At 39.9% G+C, this 21,610-nt stretch overlaps 1 protein-coding gene across 1 annotated transcript in view; it reads left to right on the forward strand.

Moving 5' to 3' along the window:
• The window catches only part of wdr11 (WD repeat domain 11), a 347,647-nt gene that overhangs the window by 156,817 nt on the left and 169,220 nt on the right, over window positions 1-21,610 (forward strand). The window contains exon 18 of the mRNA XM_073812844.1: window positions 3,186-3,300. Within this exon, the coding sequence (XP_073668945.1) occupies window positions 3,186-3,300 (115 nt within the window). The remainder of the gene's footprint in view (window positions 1-3,185; window positions 3,301-21,610) is intronic.

The raw sequence follows: 21,610 nt of genomic DNA on the forward strand, positions 1-21,610 counted from the left end.
TGTTACCTCTAGGAGACATTATCAGGAAACATAACATAAGTTTTCACTGCTATGCGGATGATACCCAGCTTTACATTTCCTCACATCCCAGCGAAACCCACACGTTTTCTAAGCTAACAGACGGCATTAGCGATGTTAGTGACTGGATGGCATATAACTTTCTTAAGCTCAACTCCAATAAGACAGAGATGCTTATTATTGAACCGAATCGCTACAAACATAATATGTCAGATTACAAGTTGCACATAGATGGCTGCACTGTGGTACCATCTTCCTCAGTTAGGAACTTAGGTGTGATGTTCGACAGCAATTTATCCTTCGATAGTCATATCGCCAACGTCTGCCGCACAGCATTCTTCCATCTTAGAAATATCTCAAAAATACGCCATATACTGTCTACATCTGACGCAGAGAAGCTTATTCATGCTTTTATGACCTCTAGAATAGACTATTGTAACTCGCTACTTGGGGGATGCCATGCAAATCAGGTAAACAAGCTGCAGCTAATTCAAAACGCTTCTGCTAGAGTGCTTACTAGATCTAAGAAGTATGACCACATAAGCCCAATTCTAGCATCTTTACACTGGCTACCAGTTAATTATCGCATACAATTTAAAATATCACTTACCACCTACAAAGCCTTAAATGGCCTAGCACCCTCATATCTTAGAGAATTACTATCAGAATACAATCCATCACGTGCACTGCGTTCGCAAAACTCTGGTCTCTTAGTTATCCCTAAAATATCAAAAGTGTCTAAAGGTGGAAGATCCTTTTCCTACTTAGCCCCTAAGCTCTGGAATGATTTACCAACCGTTGTCCGAGAATCAGACACAATAGATACCTTTAAATCTATACTTAAAACTTTTCTCTTTAACAAGGCATTCACATAATTTGTTTTAGTAATGGTACTCATCTCACAATAGATAGCTTGTACAACCTGATAAATAAATAAACTAAATCCTCATTTTCGTCAACATTTCAAAGCATGGTAAATGCTATTAATAAACTTAAGAAAATGTTTAATCTCTCCTTACTTGTTTACATATTTGCAGCAAACCATGGGCCGAGGCATAAACTTTCAAAAACAAATTTCACGTATAAAATAGAAAAGGCTACATATAAGGAAAAGAAACGCTACTTTGTGCACATACAAACCACAATACAAGGCCAAAACTTCAACACTAGACCAATAAAACCCCGAATCGGGCCATTAATTGCCAAGCGCAGAGGAGTGATTGAAAATTATGTATGGAATTATGTTATCACTTGTTCGGCCCTCCACCTGAGGTTTCTGAGTCGAGTAGGGGAGTACTGTGAAGCCTAGACAGGCATCAGGGAGATGACTGGCGCAGTCACGTCCCCGTCTCCCCTTTACTCCCTTGCTCGTCCGGATTTTAATAAAGCTCGGTGGGTATAGATTTGTGGTGTTAAGCCCACTAGTCGGGGGCGGGACTTCAGTCCTTAAAAGGGCGTCACTGCATCCATTTCCTAAAAACATTCGCCGTCCCGTGCATTTTTCTCGTTCTCCCTAAACCGAACTGTGCAGAGTCTGTCACTGGGATGACGTATCTTCAATACGTATATGTATGTGTGTGTGTATGTATGTATGTATGTATGTATAAGTATATATATATATATATATATATATATATATGTATGTTTGTGTATATGTACATGTGTATACATATGAATGGCCCCTACGCTAATTGGGTTTTGTTTTTCCTTCTTCATGTCTCGTCCTCGTCTCCGAGGACACTTGAGACAAACAGACCCAGTTCCGGTAAATGTGAAAGTTGGCACACCTCTGACTCACCGGCAGACCGTCAACGTGATGCCCAGCTGATGCATGACCAACGACCACCAGCAGAACCCGCTTTACCTCCGCCTAATCTCCTTAATCGTTTCAATGTATATATAAATATATCTCCCAAGGGTTTTTTCCTCCTAAGACTTTTTTTTTACTTCCCCTGCTGAGTCTGGGTTTTTTTTTTCTCATAGGGGGTTTTTCAACCCGGGGAGGCAGCCTTCTTGGGCTTTACTTAGCACCCTCTTCTTTACGTTACATTAGCAATACGCACGCTTATAATGTTGATTCATAGCTGCAGCAAATTTAGCTGCTATTGTGTATTATGTTGTGCTATCTGTCGTTTTTTTTAAGCTTTCCACTGCTTCTATTACTGTAAAGCTGCTTTGAAACAATCACAAATTGTGAAAAGCGCTATATAAATAAAATTGAATTGAATTGAATTGAATCACCGGCCAAACTGGCTAGTAAGTTTTTATTAACAAATGCGGGTTAAAATTCATTTTGGCGGGTGTTAATAATAATTTAGAACCCTGGTTATAATGTATTTTTGTTTGTGTTATGGTGTGCATTTTATTTCTGCACGCAGGGGCAGTTTGGGTTCTTCTTTTTTTTTCCTTGGCCAATCACATGCCTGATTTAAATGTGTGAATCGTTGTATTTTCTTAATAGGATGCAAAAATACATTGTTAACATGCACAGAACATTTGTGCTCAAGTTCATGTCTTATAATTACCTCTTATATCACATGATTCTCCTCACAGAAACATGAAATAGCAAGGCAATGGCAACACGCATTATTAAGGTAATGTTAATGGGGTCACGTGATATTCCGCAGCATTTATGTGTACTTTTAAAACATTAGGCTACTTAAAACAATAAAATAGTGTTTCAGCAGATGTTCTCAGCACGTTGGGTGTATCTCTAAACAGTGAATCTAATTTGGTTCATCTATCATCTAATCTAATCTAATCTATTGTCATATTTATATACCTCAGCTATAAGCTTATCCACAGTGGCATCAGCCATTTTAAATACGTGAGCACTTTAAATTCAAATAAATTTGTTCACCAGTTAAAAAAGAAAAACCCTTTGAATGTGATCCCAACAATATTGTTCCTTGTATCTTTATTGTTATAGTTGTGGTGTGAACTCGACTAATCTCTTTAATGTAGAACCATTTTTAAAACTCTTGGTATAGTAGGAATAGTGTGAAAGGCCCCATTACAGCATTCCTATTTTTGTCACAGTGCATTCTGAATTTGTCTTCTCATCCCAAAGAAAGTTTATTGGAAATGCACATATGAATCCAGCTCATTAGGTTAAGAAAATGCTACAGTACTTTATGTCTGATTTATGTGTTTTCTGTATTGTCCAGGGGTGTACCTACACACCGTGGATGGGTGAAAAAGATTCGTTTTGCTCCAGGGAAAGGTAACCAAAAACTCTTGGTCATGTACACAGATGGGGCTGAGGTCTGGGATACCAAAGAGGTGCGTCTTTATTTCTCTGTTTTGCACAAGTGTCACAGTTAAGTTTTCTCATGTATTTGTTAGTTTTCTGTTTCATTCATATTATTCTTCTTCCTGTTCCCTTGCGGTCAATGGCAGCCCATAGAACCGTATGTAGGAAAGTTATGAAATTTGGCACACAGTCCAATGTGTCCCCACAGCAAATTTGGAGTCTCTATCTCTAACCCGCTAGCGCCACCAACAGTCCAAAGTTGCACTTACGTTTTTGCTTATAACTTTTGATCTGTAAGTCCTAGAAACGAAATTCTTCGATTGGACGGCATTTTCCACCATTTTGAATAATTTGTAAAACCTACTTTTGCGAACTCGTCCTAGAGCTTTTGCCCGATTGCCACGAAAATCGGTATGTAGCATCTAGAAACACTCAAGGCGAAAAGTTATTAAAAGAATTTTGATAAACCAATCCGTTGTCGGATAGCGCATCAACAAATTTTACATAGAGTGCAAAAAAAAACAGGTTTTAGTCTGTATCTTCGGCAATCTTATGCCTATTGACACAACACTTGGTAGTTGTGATCCCAGTCAGGAACTGAGTGTGCATGCACCGTTTCGTCGCAGCGCCGACTAGTGGTCAGACTTATGCTTTACATGCCTATAACCTTGGCTCCGATCGACGTACCTTCACGAGACCTGTTTCTTTGATGTCCTGAATAGTTGCCGAGTCCAACAATACGAAACATGCCAGGTTTTGCCTTACGGTTAGCCCTGCGCAGCAAAACAGCACTTAAAATACACGCGCGAATATCTCCGTGAGGGTAATTCCGATCGACTCGAACACACCATAGGAAGAACATGACATTACCTTCTGAACAAAAAGATCTATTGGCGTTATATAAAAATTTTCATCAGAAATGGCCGAAAATTGCAAAAAACTAAAAATTAGCATTCAATTTTGTTTTTCAATTCAATGTTTTTTTACACATAAATTGTTATAACTTTGCAACGAAAAGATAATTTTTTTACCAGATATGATACAATGATGTACGACCACAGTCTGAGGCTACACAAAGAAATTTGATTTGATTGTTTGATTGCTTGCACTACTAGTTGGTGTTATAATTGAACAAAACCTTAGAAATCAAGCAACCCTATGATCATATACACTCCTGAACAAAATCTTAAGACCAGGGAAAACATTACAAGTATTCGCATTTACGCTGGTGGATTATAATCAGGTAGTAACTACTGCTTCAAAATCCCAAAAGAAAAAACAGGAGCAAAAGAAAACAAGTAGAGAGTAAGCAATTTATTGACAACTGTATTTAAACTCAAACAGGCTGTTTATCAGCTGATCAAAAGTTTAAGACCATAACCCAAACATACCCCATAACAAAACTAAAAGTGTCAAAAGGGACTCAGTAGTGAGTAGCCCCACCATTCTTGTTGATCAATTCAAAAACTCTTTTCGGAATGCTTGATGGGACTGTTTCCAAGAGGCTTGTGGGAACATTGCTCCAGTTGGTGAAGTCGGCTTCACGAAGGGCCTCTACAGTCGGGAACTGACGTCCGTTTTTGTACAGTAACACCTCGTAATAGGAAGGAGGCTGAGAGTGAGACCGACGACGGCAACTGTGCGCAAGAGAGGGAATCAAATGGGACCAAAATGAACCTCATGTGCATGTCAAGATAGAATTATAGTTTGTATATAAAATTACATATTGTTTAGAGTGTTAATTATTATAGCAGAATAAAAAGCTTGTGTTAATACGTTCGCGTTATGAAATTAGCATGTATGAAGATCATTTCATCATGTTTACAACGCAATGTAAACTTTATATTAAACAACAACAGCATTTGTCTTGTAAACGGATTTGAAATGATCATGTGCTGACTGTCGCGCGTCACATAGACGACAGAGTCAAGTGAGATCTGCTTAACTCAGCGGTAAGTTTAATTTCATCTCAAGTATCAAAGGGTTTGTGCTCTCTATCATTGAAAACGGGCAAGCAAACAGCACGCGCAGGGTTAATGTACTTGTGAATGACGGCTCACAAACGCGCGGGATAGGCTTTGTATGTGTGCTTGTTGTCAATGACAGTTCTGGTCACAAACACGCTCAAGCGCAGGATATGTGTGCTTGTCAATGACGGGCAATAAATCCTCGGAATTCCGTGGAGTTTTCTGCCGAAATCTGCGGGCGCGAATTCCGTTTGCGTCTGCCTATGTACTCCTGCTGCTATTTAAGTTGTCACGTTATTGTTTGTAACTGTTCTGAATCATTTTTATATATATATAAGTTTGTTATTCATAAGTTGATAACCTGCTGTTTCAAACATTAAGTAAGAAAGTAATCCACACAACCCTGTTTATGACTGTCACTGTTAATAATTTTGTGATTGAATCTCAATTACGGTGGGTTTTTGATGCGCGTGGGGGGGCGGTGACTAGATATTCGAATATATTCGGATACATTGCATGATATTCGAAATCCGTTCGAATTTGATTTTTCTCAAAAGTGACAGCCCTACTTGCCATCCATCCCCAAATGTTCTCAATGGGATTTAGATCAGGGGAACATGCAGGATGGTCTAAAAGAGTGACGTTATTCTCCTGGAAGAAAATCTTCGTCAGGCGGGCATTGTGAACTGTAGCGTTGTCCTGTTGAAAGACCCAGTCATTACCACACAGACGAGGTCCCTCAGTCAAGAGGGATGCCCGCTGCAACATGTCCACATAGCCAGCTGCCGTTTGACGCCCCTGCACAACCTGAAGCTCCATCTTCCCATTGAAGGAAAAAGCAACCCAGATCATGATGGAGCCTCCTCCACTGTGCTGCATAGAAAGTATCTCCAGTGGGATCTCCTTGTCATGCCAGTAACGTTGGAAGCCATCAGAACCATCCAGGTAAAAAAATTTCCCGTCAGAGAATAAAACTTTCTTCCACCTCTCAATTTCCCATGTTTGGTGCGAGTAAGTTTGTGGTGGGGAAGGAGACGTGGTCTTTGAAGACGCTTTTTGTTTTTGAAGCCATCAGATGCCGTCTTATGTTTATTGGGCTGCAGTCAGCATCAGTAAGGGTCTTAATTTGGGTTGAGGATCGGCCTGTGTCTTCACGAACAGCCCGTCGGATCCTCCGGCTCAGTGCAGGAGAATTTTTTTTGGACCACTTCACTTTTTTGTCCCGTAACTCTCAGGATCTTTTAAGAAATTTAAAATTACTGTCTTAGTGCGTCCAACCTCAGCAGCGATGGCACGTTGTGAGAGCCCTTGCCTGTGCAGCTCAACAATCTTGCCATGCTCAAAGTCAGATAGCCTTTTTGCCTTTGTCATTGCATTTTGACTGTCTGAAGGACATTGACATAAAAAACATTTTTTGTGCATTTTTAAACTTTTTTAAGTCATGGTCATAAACTTTTGATTAGCTGATAAACAGCCTATTTGAGTTTAAATGCAGTTTTCAATAAATGGCATACTCTATACTTTTTGTCTCTTGCTCCTGTTTCTTCTTTTAAGATTTTAAAGAAGTACTTATAACCTGCTTATGATCCACTAGCGCAAAATGCGAATACTTGTTGTTACGGCTTTGAATAAGCTGTAACGTTGGGGAATGTAGAAGGTATTTGACGCGTGATTAAAAGGTCCATGCAGTCTGGAATAAAATTAAAGACAGTTCTTTATTGCTTCATCCAAAACATTCTTCGAGAACAGCAATTTATAATCCATATCTTCCAAAAAGCCATTTCGTCAAAAACAAACAATGTAACTTATCTCCTCGCACGCTACCAGTTGTCATGGTAAAAAAACGTATGCTTCCTCCCCAACTACACACCTGTCAGTCATTAGACTTGTGCTTAATTATATAGCTCACCAAGTGCCACCTAGTGGACATCAACAAAATGGCTCCTACACACCAGCCCCTTAATTAATTATGGAAGCATAACATAACAATTACAAACTCACATAAAGGCGACATTTTAATTATTAATTAGTTTCAAATTCATGACCTTTTACAGAAACAGTATATGGCTACACACCATTCAAATCAGTCATTAGAATCTAAATGAAGACACAGTTTTCTTATAGGCCTTTCTAGAACACTGCTCTTGATTTTAATCTTTACTGTACGCACAAGTCTCTTTTCATCTGGAAAAGTTTCCAGTACTCTGCCAAGTGGCCATGAACCACGTAGGGCAGCTTGGTCCAGTAGAAGTACAATGTCCCCAGGCTTAAGACTTGGTCTTTTTTTGTCCACTTTTGACGCCCTTGTAGAAGAGGTAGATACTCACGCAGCCATCTTTTCCAAAAAAGATCAGCTATATATTGTATCTGCTTCCATCTTCTTTTTACATACATGTCTGCCTTTTCAAACAGACCAGGTGGTAAAGCAGGCTTGCCTTTCATGAGTAGAAGATGGTTAGGAGTTAAAGCTTCAAGATCGTTGGGGTCGTCAGATAACTTTGTAATAGGACGGCCATTTAAAATAGATTCCACTTCACACAGAATAGTATGGAAGGATTCATCATCCAAAGTCTGCTGGCGAAGTACAGAACATAGAATATTCCTGACCATACGAATAATGCGCTCCCATGCGCCTCCAAAATGGGAACCTGATGGTGGATTGAAATTCCACTGAACTCCTGCTTGAAGTAATTCCTTTTCAATTTGGTGAACATTCCATGCAGAGATAGCTCCCCTTAGTTCTCTGTTGGCACCAATAAAATTTGTCCCATTATCTGATCTGATGTGTACAACTTGACCTCTTAATCTCCTTAAAGCGTTTATACATCCATCAGTGTCCAGTTAATAAGCCACCTCGAGGTGACTCTGTAGCGTTTTACATTAGTACAACCTCTTTTGACTTTGATGGGGCCAAAATAATCTACTCCAACATTTGTGAATGGTGGATGATCAGGAGTTATTCGTTCAAGGGGAAGATCAGCTATCTTTTGCTCACTTGCCATTCCTCTGTAACGCTTGCAGACAACACATTTAGAAATGGCCTTTCTTGCAGCCACATTAGCATTTGTAATCCAGTAGCTTTGTCTCAGTTTAAACAGCATATGATTTCTCCCACAATGACCTAGTTGTTCATGAAGATGACGAAGTAGAAGACGTGAAATGTGCTGATCATTGTGTAGTATGATTGGATGTTTAGTTTGAACAGGCATAGCTGCCTTACGGAGTCTCCCTCCAACTCGTAGGATGTCATTATCCAGAACAGGGTCTAACCTGTATAGACTGCTCCCTTTTCTGACTCCACTTGATCCACATTTTAATGCTTCAATCTCATCTTGGAATTGTTGTTGTTGACTAAAACAAACAATAGCCATTTCAGCTTCTAAGAGATCTTCCAATGACAATGACTGTTTATCCAGAGTTGTTTTGAACATGTTCATTTGTGCATCCATGGAGGATTTAGAAGCAGTGCAATTTGTACCCAATAACTCCTTCCTTTTGAGACATAACTTCCTTAATAGCTTCTTCAACTTAAGAATCCAAGCAATTGCAACTTCTCTTCCAATCTGAAAAATAAGAGATGAACTGGCTAGTGGCATTTTGTTTGTCCTGCAGGATGACAGCATTTACCTTAACCCTCTGGGGTCTAAGGGGTTTTTAGGGCCCTGGGGAAGTTTTGACATGCACTGACATTTGTGCTTTTTTCAGTTGCTTAAAAACATATTAATGGCTAAGTCTCATAACACTGTGTTCATCACAAACTGGGCTACAATATCATATAATCAACATATATGTACATGTTTGTATTTTTGAGAGAAAAATGTTTATGCATGGTTTTTGAAAAAGCAAAATGATAAAAGTCACTGATATAAGTCCACAAAACTAATTCTAAACATGTTTTCCCAAGACTTTTCAAAACAGGATCTAGTAGTCTAGAGTTTTTCTTCAAAATGATGTGAAAATCATTCGGCCTACTCATTCACATAAAGCAAGATATTGATTTACAATTTCTAAGACACTTTTGCTTGGGAAAGGCTGTATGCGTGGAGGCGGGAAAGCTCCTGAATAATCAGTGATTGACAGCTGAGAGACAAAAGAGTTGAATAATGAGCCACATAATGAGCCACATAATGAGCCTTGTGGGGATGTTCAACAGGAATGTAACTTTCTCTGTAGTAAAACCATGATAAGGTTTACTTTTCAATATAATGTAAATACACACACACACACACACACATAATATATATATATATATATATATATATATAATGACATGTTTGTTTACAGCCGCCGCCATTACCTCACATGTTGATCATGAATGCAGTAATTCAAGTATTCGTTAAGTTACAGTTTATTTTTCTGACGCGTTTCTGAAAGGACTTCACTGGGAGAGAGAACAAAACGCGCATCATGTTTATTTTCTTAATTTTGCGGAAAGCACAACATTCTCTTTTTATTGGGAGTGGACAGAAAAAAACTAGACACTTTAACGTTTTAAATGATGTATAAATCATATCTGTATGTCAAAAATCAGCAGAGTAATTTAAGTCTCTTTGCGGAGTGATTGCAAAAATAAAGAGTTTGCGGCGCCCGCGCCGCAGTCGACCCCAGAGTGTTAAGATCTTGTTTGACTTCTGGATCATCTGCTGGAATTATGCTTTCCTCTGTTGGAGACATCTGATAGTCGTCTGTTTTCCATAGGAAACTGGGAACCTCAATCCATCTTTTACAGTGTATAAAGGTGTTGATCTGCATTCCACGAGAAGCATCATCTGCAGGATTTTCCTTTGTGGAAACATATCTCCATTGCTGAAACAGTGTTATTTCTCTTACATATGACACTCTATTAGCAACAAAAGTCTTAAAACGTTTATCCTCATTCTTGATGTACTTGAGCAGAGTCATGCTATCGGTCCAAAAGACAGAGTTGTCTAACTGAATCTTTAACTCCTTCTTCAACATTTCATCTACCTTAACAGCAAGCACAGCAGCTGTTAATTCCAGACGGGGAATGGTCATGGTTTATAACTGCATCTTGAATTGAAACGTATCATTTTCTGCATCCCACTGAAGACCCAAAGTTCTTTCCACTGGTAATTTGTCTCGGTCTAAATCCAAGCACCGGATGTCTTTGCTTCGGTGTTCTTCTGGAATTGATTGCAACACTTTACGATCATTACTGATTAATTTAGTCAGGCAGAAACCCACCCTTCTGACATAAGGCAATAAGATCCTTTATCAAAACAATAGCTTCACCCTCAGAAGATATGCTATTTAAACTATCATCCACATAGAAACAATCAAAGACTGTTTCAACTACTTCAGATGGGAAAAGTGATTGATTATCTTCAACAGTTCACCTTAATGCAAAACAAGCACAGCTTGAAGAAGACACAGCTCCAAATGGATGAACTATCATCCTGTAAGTAGCGAGTTCGTGATTTAGGCTTCCATCAGACCACCACAGAAATCGCAGGGAAATCTACATCGACTTCTGCCACCCTGACCTGGTGAAACATAGCTTGAATTTCAGCCATTAAGGCTATGGGCTCCTGTCTGAATCGTAGCAAAACTTCTAAAAGTGAATTTGTAAAGTTGGGACCTTGCAATAACTGATTGTTCAATGATGTTCCTTTGAATGTTGCCTCACAATCAAATACCACTCTTAGGGTTCCTTTCTTTGAATGAAATACTCCATGGTGAGGAACATACCAGACTTTTCCATCATCACGTTTCAATTGGTCGGGTGGCACCATTTCTGCATAACCTTTCCCCAGAACATCAGCAATGAACTTTGTGTATTCTTCATGAAGTGTTTTATTCCTTTCCAACTTCCTCTTCAAACCATTACAACGCTGTTTAGCAACACACAAATTGTCAGGTAATTTGACATCATTACGAAATGGTAGCTTCAAACTATAATGACCATGTTGTAATTTGACAGAGTCCTTCATTATTATTATTAAGTCCTGGTTATACTGATTGTGAAGCAAGTGCTCAAGCTTTCTGATTGAAATCCTGTTGATTGCAACAGAAGGTGAACCAATTTCATCCCCACAGTCATTTCCCCTTTCAGAAAGTCCACTGACTACCCATCCTACTAGGGTTCTAAAGGCATATGGTCCATTACCATGGCTATTAATTATTTCCTAAGGTTCCATTACTCGCCATGCATTAGCTCCAATCAGTAAATCAACATCAGCTTCAATGTGTGGAATTTTCACTCTGTCCAGATATGGCCAATTGGATAACTCCCTTTGAGTTACAATATTGTCAGAATTGACAGGCATTTCTTTTTTTTCATTTCAGGCATTTCAGTGTGTATACTTCAGGAAGGGCAAAGAAATGATTACTGCCAATACCACTTACTGTATCTCCAAACTGGTCACAGCATTACAAGACACAGATTGCTCTTGACTCATAGTGCGCAAAAAAATGTTAACCTTTTTTCCTCTGATGTTCAGGTCATTCATCAGCTTCTCAGAGCAGAATGTGGCTGAACTCCCTGGGTCCAAGAATGCATACGTTTGAATCAATTTGTCACCTTTGACTGATTTCACCTGAACTGGAACGATTGGCATTAAGCATTTATCATTACCGGCCCCTGTTTGTCCACAAGTTTGAGCAGAAACTTGGTTGCTTCTCCTTTCAGCATCTTCTTTAGATGGATTTACAGTTGGTGTCTTCTGATGTATGTGTAAAACTGTAGGATGCATTTGCTCACACACTTCACAAACAAGGCGGTTTTCACATTCCTTACTTACATGTCCTCCTGACATTAAACAACCAAAACAAATGCCTTTTGCTTTCAAGAATTCAATCCTTTCTCGTTGTGACTTCTTCTTTAAAGCATAACACCTTTCAAGGACATGATTTCCCAGACAGAACAAGCATGTTCTCTTAGCATTCGTCTTAGGTACAAATTGAGTTCCCTGTTGCTGTACATTTTTAGTTGGGATTTGAGCAACAACATTTGCAGCAAAGCTTTTTCCCCTTGGTGTCTTAGTAACAGGTGTCTTAACTACAGACTGATGTTTATCCTGAATGCATCCAAATATAGGATCAGACACCATTTTTACTTGACGTTCAGTGAACTCTACAATATCAGAGAATTTGGCTCTACAGTTCTTCAATTCCATTATTTCACATGCTCTTTCTCTCCACTGTTCTCTCAATTTGAAAGGTAGTTTCATAACCACAGTTCTCATGTTGCTTGGCATGTTAAGCTCTTGCATATATGAGACATCATCAATTATGTTGCAACATGCACGTAGAAATAATGAATATGCATTTAAACCTTGTGCATCTTCAGTTCTGATTAATGGCCATCCCAATGCTTTCTCCATATAAGCAGTAGCTACTTTATATTCATCACCAAATTGGTCCTTCAGAAGGCGTTTTCTTTCGTCTCTTTCGTTGAAAGTCTTATCTTCCACTCCATCTTCAAATGCTCTTATAAAAGAAACATAATGAAGAGGATTACCATCAAAGATTGGGATTTCTCTCTTAGGAAGAGTATTAGGTTGAACTTGATGTACCAAATAGTCAGTTAACTCTTCCTGTTTTTTCAGAATTTCATACAGAGGTTGATTTTGTAATATCAAATTACTTGTAGCTTGAGCTAGTACCATGTTGCTGCTTGATGGTTGTGCAGAATGATGAATGCATGAGAAGTGGGTTGTGCAGAATGACTCCCTAGGGGTTGAAAAGAATTGCTAGGAGAAAAAAATTGCTTTTTAGTCAGGAGGAAAAGTCCTGGAAAGAAAAAACCCTTGAGATAGAGCCAGACATAGCTAATTTTATAGATGATATAATTTATAATTTATAATATTTATACAATTTTATGGGAATTAATTAAAAAAAAATATATATATATATATTATAGGGGTGTAGGGACCGTTCACATGTAAGCAAGTGTCATACAGTATTATGGTTTAATATCTGCCCGGTTCTAGACAGGCTAACTATTGCGAGATATGTACAGTTAGGTCCATAAATATTGGGACAAAGGCACATTTTGTGTTATTTTAGCTGTTTATCAAAATGTATTCCAGTTACAGTCATATATTGGCTTACAGTGCTTACAGACAATGGAGATGCTGGCTGCGGCATCCAGATCTGAATAAGTTCTGCAGCAGCATCAATTTATAGGCAAGGTCTCAAGGCCAAATTCCAGGAATCATGTTCAAAGCCTCATGACACGCCTTCGATCCTTATGTTTACTGGGGAATTCCCCTAACATCTTCTTATATATACAACAAAGTCTCTTTGTTCTTCTTCTTCAAACTCTGCGATTTCTGTGATTTCTCCAACGAAGACAGGTCTTTAAAGATTAACTAAACCCTAAACCAATTTTTTTTAGTTGATGATCTGTAAGAATGGGGCTTTATTAGTGCTGTTCATTGATTTGAGTAAGTTTTTTTGACATTTGGATATAAAGTTTTAATACTACAATATATGGTGTAAAAACATGTAAAGAGTGCTGCACTCTTTAAGTTGAACAGTGGCTACTGCAGTTGCATTTTCCTATTGGATGTTGGGTCCAAAAAATGCCTTGTGACTTCAAGCTCACAACGCCCTTAATACGATCTCACCACACACTTAGTTCGCCCCCTCTATCTTTGTTGGGATCTGCTAGGGGTGTGACGGTCATTATATAACCTTGAGACCGACGGTTATAGTTGAACACCGTCATTAGAACTCTATAACCGCCAAAACCGTGTTATTAAAATATTTTTTAAAACATTTTTTATCATGAAGAATTTTAAAATACTATTTAAAACAATTGTTAACAGTCTGTGTTACACGCCTCACCATGTTCTCACGCAGTGAAATATACAGAGCGGAGCAGACACTGACAACGCGCTGACATACAGGACAGAACAGGTTTACTTTTGGTTACTTTTGAGATTAAACATATTAAACAAAGTCTCACCTTTCAGATGAAATCATCTCTTCCTTCTAGTTAATTTATAGCATCAAATAAACGACCATAAGAAGGAATGTTGTTTTAACCGCGGAAAGGCGTCAGTACACTCCGCTTTTCAAGTTCAAATCCTCCCTTGCTAATCTACGAACTCTCCTGAAACCACATTCACTGCTAGTTGTCTTGCTGTTAATTTTAAATAAACGTAGAGCAAGTAGCTAATCAGTGTGTAGTTTATTCAAACGCCGGTTTCACATTGCAAGCTTGAGCACTGAGCAGCGTGTCTGCGTTTGCAGCACATAGTGTGCAGTTTAATAATAGTATAACAATCTCAAGTTCACATTACTTTCTTTTACATGCATTTATGAGCAAAACCTCTTCAATACGCTTTTTAATCCACATTGTTTTCGTGCTGTTCTGGTCCGTGTAATGACAGATATAGACACAATTACAGACATAAAAAGCCAATGGCACAAATCTGTTTCTCTAAAGATTATTAAGATAGATGATAGATAAGGATTACAGTAATTTATGCTGGCCAGAGAGTGACAGCGCAGTCTTCTGGCAACAGTGTGCTGTTAAAATATTTCATTACTTTCTGTTAAATTGCTCAAAGTAATCACTGTTTAAAAGACACTTGGCATCACATTCATGATTTTATGGTAAAATGACACTTTCGCGTCAATCCACGAGCATTTAAACGAGCAAAACGTCCCCCCCAACCACCGACGGTTATGTTACGAACCGTCACATTTGACTCACGTCATAACCGTCATCACCAATTCTGAAACCGGCACAGCCCTAGGATCTGCCCACCTTTCTTGCATTTTTCAAATATTGCCAGTGGGTGGAGTCAGGCTCTGACCAGGGGTTTAGTTACGCTTTAAATCATGCTTTAAACCGTTATGTATCTCTTAAGCTTTGTTCTATCTAATACATGTATCAATCTCTCTACTTTTAATAAACTAGTTGATACAAAACCATATTACGCCCGCCACATAATGCCTCACATTGGACTTTGGAGAGGTACATAGACTTTGCATTTTAAATGAGTGGCTCTCCCTTCACTGTGGGAGCTGTAGATGAGGAGCACTACAGCCAGCTAAAGTCATGCCTGTTTTGCCTAAGCCAGTACTAACCATTCCTGTCTCTAAGATGGCCGCCACCATGCCTGTCTCTGTTTCCAAGATGGCCGCCACCATGCCTGTCTCTGTTTCCAAGATAGCCGCCACCATGCCTGTTTCTTTTTCCAAGATTGCCACCACTAAGCCTGTATCTGTGCCCAAGATGGCTGTCACTATGCCAGTACCTGTTTTAAGATGGCTACCGCCATAGCTGCACCTGTAGTCCAAAGAGCCGGTACAACGACCACACCTGTCTTCCAGAGGGCCACTATCATCCCTGGACCTGCTATCAAGGCAGCCACCATGCCTACACCCAAGCCACTTCACAAGATGGCTGTCACACCCGAGCCACTTCACAAAATGGCTGCCTCACCAACCTCTCTAGTTTATTCCAAGACCCGACGATTGATGTGTACTTTGATGGAGGCCCAGTTGATGTCTGTATGGACAGCTAGGAATCTAAGTCCAGTTATGTCCATTTCCATGGTCCCTATGGCAACGGAGGTATTTTCTTTGAATTCTGTGCTTCCTGTATTTGCAATGGCCCTATGGTGTGCGTGGTCTGTTCTCTGCTCTTTTGTTTCATGTGAAGATTCTCAAGCCCATGAATCTGAATCATCTGATACTCCTGTCACGACTAGAAGGTTCGAACCTGTGTCTCCTGCACATTCTGTCTAAAGTGAATCGTCTGAGTCACCTGAATTGCTGTTTTCAGAATCACCTGAATCTCCTGTTTCACCTGGTTCACCTGAGTCGCCTGTTTCACCCGAGTAGCCTGATTCACCTGGTTCACCTGAGTCGCCTGGTTCACCTGATTCATCTGAGTCCACTGCACTTTCTTTTATGGCTGACAAGTTTGAATCTGAGTCTCCTGAGCTATCTGTTTCAACCAAGTCTGCTGAGCCTATATTTCCTGAATTTCCTGTCCTGACCATAAAGTCTGTTTCTGAGTTCCCTGAGTTTTTTTGTAGTGGAAGAGATGTTTACTCCTGATTTCCCTGTGTCCTGTAGGTCAGATAAGATGGTCACTCCTAAGCTCCATAGACTCTCTGCCCTTTCCAAAATGGCGGTGCATGACTCCCATAGATGCCTTGCCTGCCTAAGATGGCCGACTCTGAACTCTTTGCCCTGTTTAAAATGGCCAACTCTGAACTCTTTGTCCTGCCCAAGATAACCAACCCTGAACTCTCTGCCTGCTTCAAAATGGACATCAATGAACTCACTGAATTAATTACATTCATATACCTCTTTTTTTCTAACCTGGCTATGCCAGCCTCCCTCTCATCTGCCTCATGATCCAGGTCCGCTGCTGCCTCACGATTCAGGTCCGCTGCTGCCTTACGATTCAGGTCCGCTGCTGCCTCACGATCCAGGTCCACGTCTGCTTCACGATCCAGGTCCACGTCTGCCTCACGATCCAGGTCCACGTCTGCCTCACGATCCAGGTCCATGTCTGCCTCACGATCCAGGTCCACGTCTGCCTCACTCTGCGCTCCAAGCTCCGGGACCGCCTCTGTTATTTGTCGGTGCCCTACCTCAAGGTCCAGAAATGGACTCTTTGTATGTATGTTTTTTTGTCTTGTGTTCTGTTTTGTGGGGTCCAGGAGTCACCCTTAAGGGGGGTGGGGGGTTCTGTAATAGTTTTGTCTTGTGTTCTGTTTGTTTTGGTCTTTTATTTTGAAGTCATGTTTCTGGTCCTTTATTTCGATATAATGTCATGTCACACTTCACGGCTCACTTCCTGTTTGTCTTGTATTAAGCCTATACAGTCACCATGTCACACTGCGAAGTATTGTCAGTATACCTGCCTTACCAAGCATCAGAGATGGGGACTCGAGTTTGAGACTCGGACTCGAGTGCGACTTAAGTCGCACACAAATTGACTTCAGACTCGACTTGAGACTTGTCCTCAAAGACATCAGACTCGACTCGGACTCGAGCTGCATGACTCGTGAACAATGTTTATTTTTAGGAAACGTCTGATGAGCTTGCTGTTATTCTCCTCCCTCCGTTACCTACAACCTGCCCACGAAGTAACACTTGACGTATCTGCTCCGCATGCGCGGCCACACATTAGCAAACAGACATGTCGACTGCGCCGGCCGCTGCTGTGACATTCATCTGAAGCTTTAGGTAGTGCTGTGGGCGGATCCGCGGTTCGGCTCGCATGCAATTCGCGGATTAATATGCTATTTAAATAGGGTAAGTTTATCATTTACGTGTTTCTAAGGCTTGCAATTGTTTAAATGGTTAAACAATTTAACCGCAAAAAGGCACTCAAGTGAGCAGGTTTCTGTACGCACATGCGGTTAAATGTGTCCGGTCCAGCTCCAGTCAGGTCCAGAGTTGCGCTACTTTGTGTCATACTGTAGTCCATTAACATACATTTGCTGAATAGAGCAATGAAAAACAACGTAACGTTTTTATGTGAAGCGACTGTTGCATCTTCTTCCTGAAGCACTGTTTGGAATTCGCCATCCGCCTTTGTGTGAGCACGCGTTTAAGTGCCCTCAGTAGTGCACATACAGAGAGAAGTGTTTCAAAAGGTAAGCCAACATAAAATCTTTGTTTTCTTGACAGGGCACATACACACAAAATTATCTCACGGTATTCTTTTTCTAATAAAAACATTTGTTTATGTCTTAAGAAACCAGTCAGAAACCAGTCTGGGCTTATTTGTTCTTAAAGAGACAGTAACCTCAATTAACCTACTTAAGTCTGTGTCATTTATGTTAATCAAACAACCCAAGACAAACAGAAAATCACTTCTATTGCTCTAAAAATAATAATAATAATAATATTTAATTTATACAATAAAGACAGTGTTATTATCCATTTAATTCGATTTCTGTACCTAATGCTAATTTTAGACCTTACTTAATGTGCAACTTTGTTTGTAATTTCTTTATTTGTTATTAGAGTTTTATTTGTTACAACGAGACTTGACTTGACTTGGACTTGAGCGCAAAGACTTGAGACTTGACTTGGACTCAAGCTCAAAGACTTCAGACTTGACTTGGACTCGAGCTCAAAGACTTGAGACTTGACTTGGACTCGGCTGAGAGACTTGTGAGCATCTCTGCCAAGCGTTCATGTTTTTTTTATTGTGTATCCTGTCTCTTGTTCATTGTTTCTGTTTTGATGTTCTGGATTTTGACCTGTTGCCTGTTTATTGGATTACGTTTTTGGATTTCCCTATTTTGGATTTGTTTGCCTGCCCTTTTGGGATTTTATAGTAAACTTCTCTGCACATTGATTCGTCTCTCGTTCTCCGTCGCTTTGTGTAAGCAACAGCCTTTGTTACAATAACAAATCACCAGCAGGAAGCATAAGGTATTCAAAATCTTCCTGGTATACAACTGCGTGGACCTTGAACCTTTATACTGGACCTTAAGCAACATGCCTCTCCTCTTTTCCTCCAGACTCTGGGACCCTGATTTCCAATGGAAATGCTAAGGACTGGACTGGTGCTGAGCTGTCCAAAGTTATGTTCATCAGAGAACATAACTTTGGCCCACTCAGCACCAGTCCAGTCCTTTTTGTCTTCAGCCCAGGAGAGACGCTTCTGAAGCTGTCTGAGTGGCTTGACACAAGGATTGTGACAGCCGAAACCCATGTCTTGCATACGTCTGTGCGTAGTTGTTCTTAAAGCACTGACTCCAGCTGCAGTCCACTCTTTGTGGTTCCCCCCAATTTTTTAATGATAATTTAACACTCTGGGGTCGACTGTGGCGCCGGCGCCGCAAACTCTTTATTTTTCAATCACTCCGCAAAGAGACTTAGATAACTCTGCTGATTTTAGACATACAGATATGATTTATAAATCATTTAAATAGTTAAAGTGTCTAGTTTTTTATGTCCACTCCAAATAAAAACAGAATGTTGTGCTTTTCGCAAAATTAAGAAAATAAACATGATGATCGTTTTGTTCTTTCTCCACACGCAAATGTTTTTTTTTGTCTTCCGTCAAACAGTTGACGCGACGGGAACGCACATACACAAACACACGAGTCAGGAAATTCAACACGGTTTTTGGTATTCTTAAAAAATAAGCGATTGCAAACAGTACAATCCTTATTTAGTTGCGTCTAAGCTTATATCTCCGCACAGCAAGTTTATTATACACAGGATCACTCGCGTGGCACACATTGTACTGCTTTCATGATCAACACGTGAGGGAGTAATGGCGGCGGCTGTAAACAAACATTGATAAGTTTATCATGCTTGTCCCTTGTTGTGTTTCTTCTATAATGATTAGAAAAACACAAAAAAAGAGTCCAGACATCGATAGGCAGTTCTTATTTTGAGCTTTTTACTGCACAAAAGTAAAACTCTCGCTGGCCAACCAAACACTAACCCTGTGTTTATTTTTACGATGGCCAAACAGTACAGTATGTGAATGAGTAGGCCGACTGATTTTCACATCATTTTAAAGAAAAAACTTTTGTCTTGACTACTAGATCCTGTTTTGAAAAGTCTTGTGAAAACATGTTTAGAATTAGTTTTGTGGACTTATATCAGTGACTTAAAAATTTCACTTTTTCAAAAAGCACGTATAGCATTTTTCTCTCAAAAATACAAACGTGTACATACATGTTGATTATATAATATTGTAGCCCAGTTTGTGCTGAACACAGTGTTATGAGACTTTTGCCATTAATATGTTTTTAAGCAACTGAAAGAAGCACAAATGTCAGTGCATGTCAAAACTTCCCCAGGGCCCTTAAAACCCCTTAGACCCCAGATGGTTAATTATATGACCAGCACCTGTATGGGTTGGTTTCTTCAAAAGTACCATATTTTGCTGATATAAGCTGATATAATTCAATTTTTGTTAAAGTCTTAGTTAAAAATTAGATTCAGAACCATGATCCAATAATGCATAATTTTTTACTGCTTTTGGATCCCTAGATGCTTCTTTGTTTTATAAGGTGGGTAATAGCACCACAATTGTATGGACCTATAGCGCCTACCAGAAGGCAACAATTCAAACAGATGGTGTACAGGATGAGTATTGTCCTTGGTGATATTCTTAGCTCTTGAGAGAGTACGACTAAGTGCAATGTCTGACAAGGAGGTGAGAGGGCAAACATTGATGTTTTCTGCAATCTTTATAATTCTTTGTAGAGCCTTTTTGTCAGAAGCAGAACATGCAACAAACCACACAGAGATGTATTAAAGATAGAGTGCTCTCAATAGTGGCTTTATAATTCATGTTGTTTTTCTTCAATATTATCAGAAAGTGGAGGCGCTGCTGTGCCTTTTTACAACTGTAATGGTGTTAGTTGTCCATGAGAGATCGTTCTGTAATATGGATGCCCTACCACAGTAGTGTCATCTGCAAACTTTATGATGAAGGTGGTGGGAGTTGATGGTAAACAGTCAAAGGTGTATAATGAATAGAGGAGAGGGCTCAGCACACAGCCCTGGGGTGAGCCGGTGCTAAGTGTGATGATGGAAGAGAAGTGAGGTCTAATTCTGACAGTCTGTGGGCGGTTTGACAAAAAATCCTTTATCCAGCTGCAAGTAGATAGGGAAGGCCGAGAGTCAGCAATTTGTTTATCAGGATGTCGGGGAAAATTGTATTTAAGGCGGAGCTATAATCCACAAAAAAAATCCTGACATAGCTGTTTTTTGTTTGAGATGCCTCAAGACAGTATGGAGAGTAATGGATAAAGCATCACTTGTAGATCTGTTAGGCATATATGCAAACTGATGATTATCCAGGGAGTGAGGTAGACTAGCTTGCACATGTTTGAGTACCAGTCTCTCAAAGCACTTCATTATGAGAGGAATGAGAGCCACGGGTCTGTAGTCTGCAAGGCTATTTGATGTTGATTTCTTAGATAGGGATGAGATAGATAGTTGCTGATTTCAAAGAGGAAGGGACAATGGCCTGAGTGAGAGATACGTTGAAAATGGTGGTAAAGACAGCCTAAAGTTTATTACAACGTGCTCTTAGTACCTTCCCGGATACCCCATCAGGGCCAGCCACCTTCCTGGGGTTCACTGTTTTAAGTACCTGTCTCACCTCGTGCTGTTGGACAGGCAAAGCAGAGACCACAGATGGGAGTGAGTTAAATGAGCTCTTTGTCTCAAAGTGTGCAAAAAAGTTTTTAAGTTGGAATATAGGTGTAATGAGAGCCATCATGGCTTCCTCTGCTGCCCTTCAGAGGCTTCTCCCTTACATCTCCCTCAGGACTCCATCACTCAGAATCCATTTCACTAGTCTGATCAGCACCACACCTGTTTCCTGTTTGTAATAATCTGGACTATTTAACCATGCTCACTCTCAAGACTCTTTACAAAGTATTGTTAGCCTGCC

Source organism: Paramisgurnus dabryanus, chromosome 20 (genome assembly GCF_030506205.2).
Source record: "Paramisgurnus dabryanus chromosome 20, PD_genome_1.1, whole genome shotgun sequence".
NCBI classification, from domain to species: domain Eukaryota; kingdom Metazoa; phylum Chordata; class Actinopteri; order Cypriniformes; family Cobitidae; genus Paramisgurnus; species Paramisgurnus dabryanus.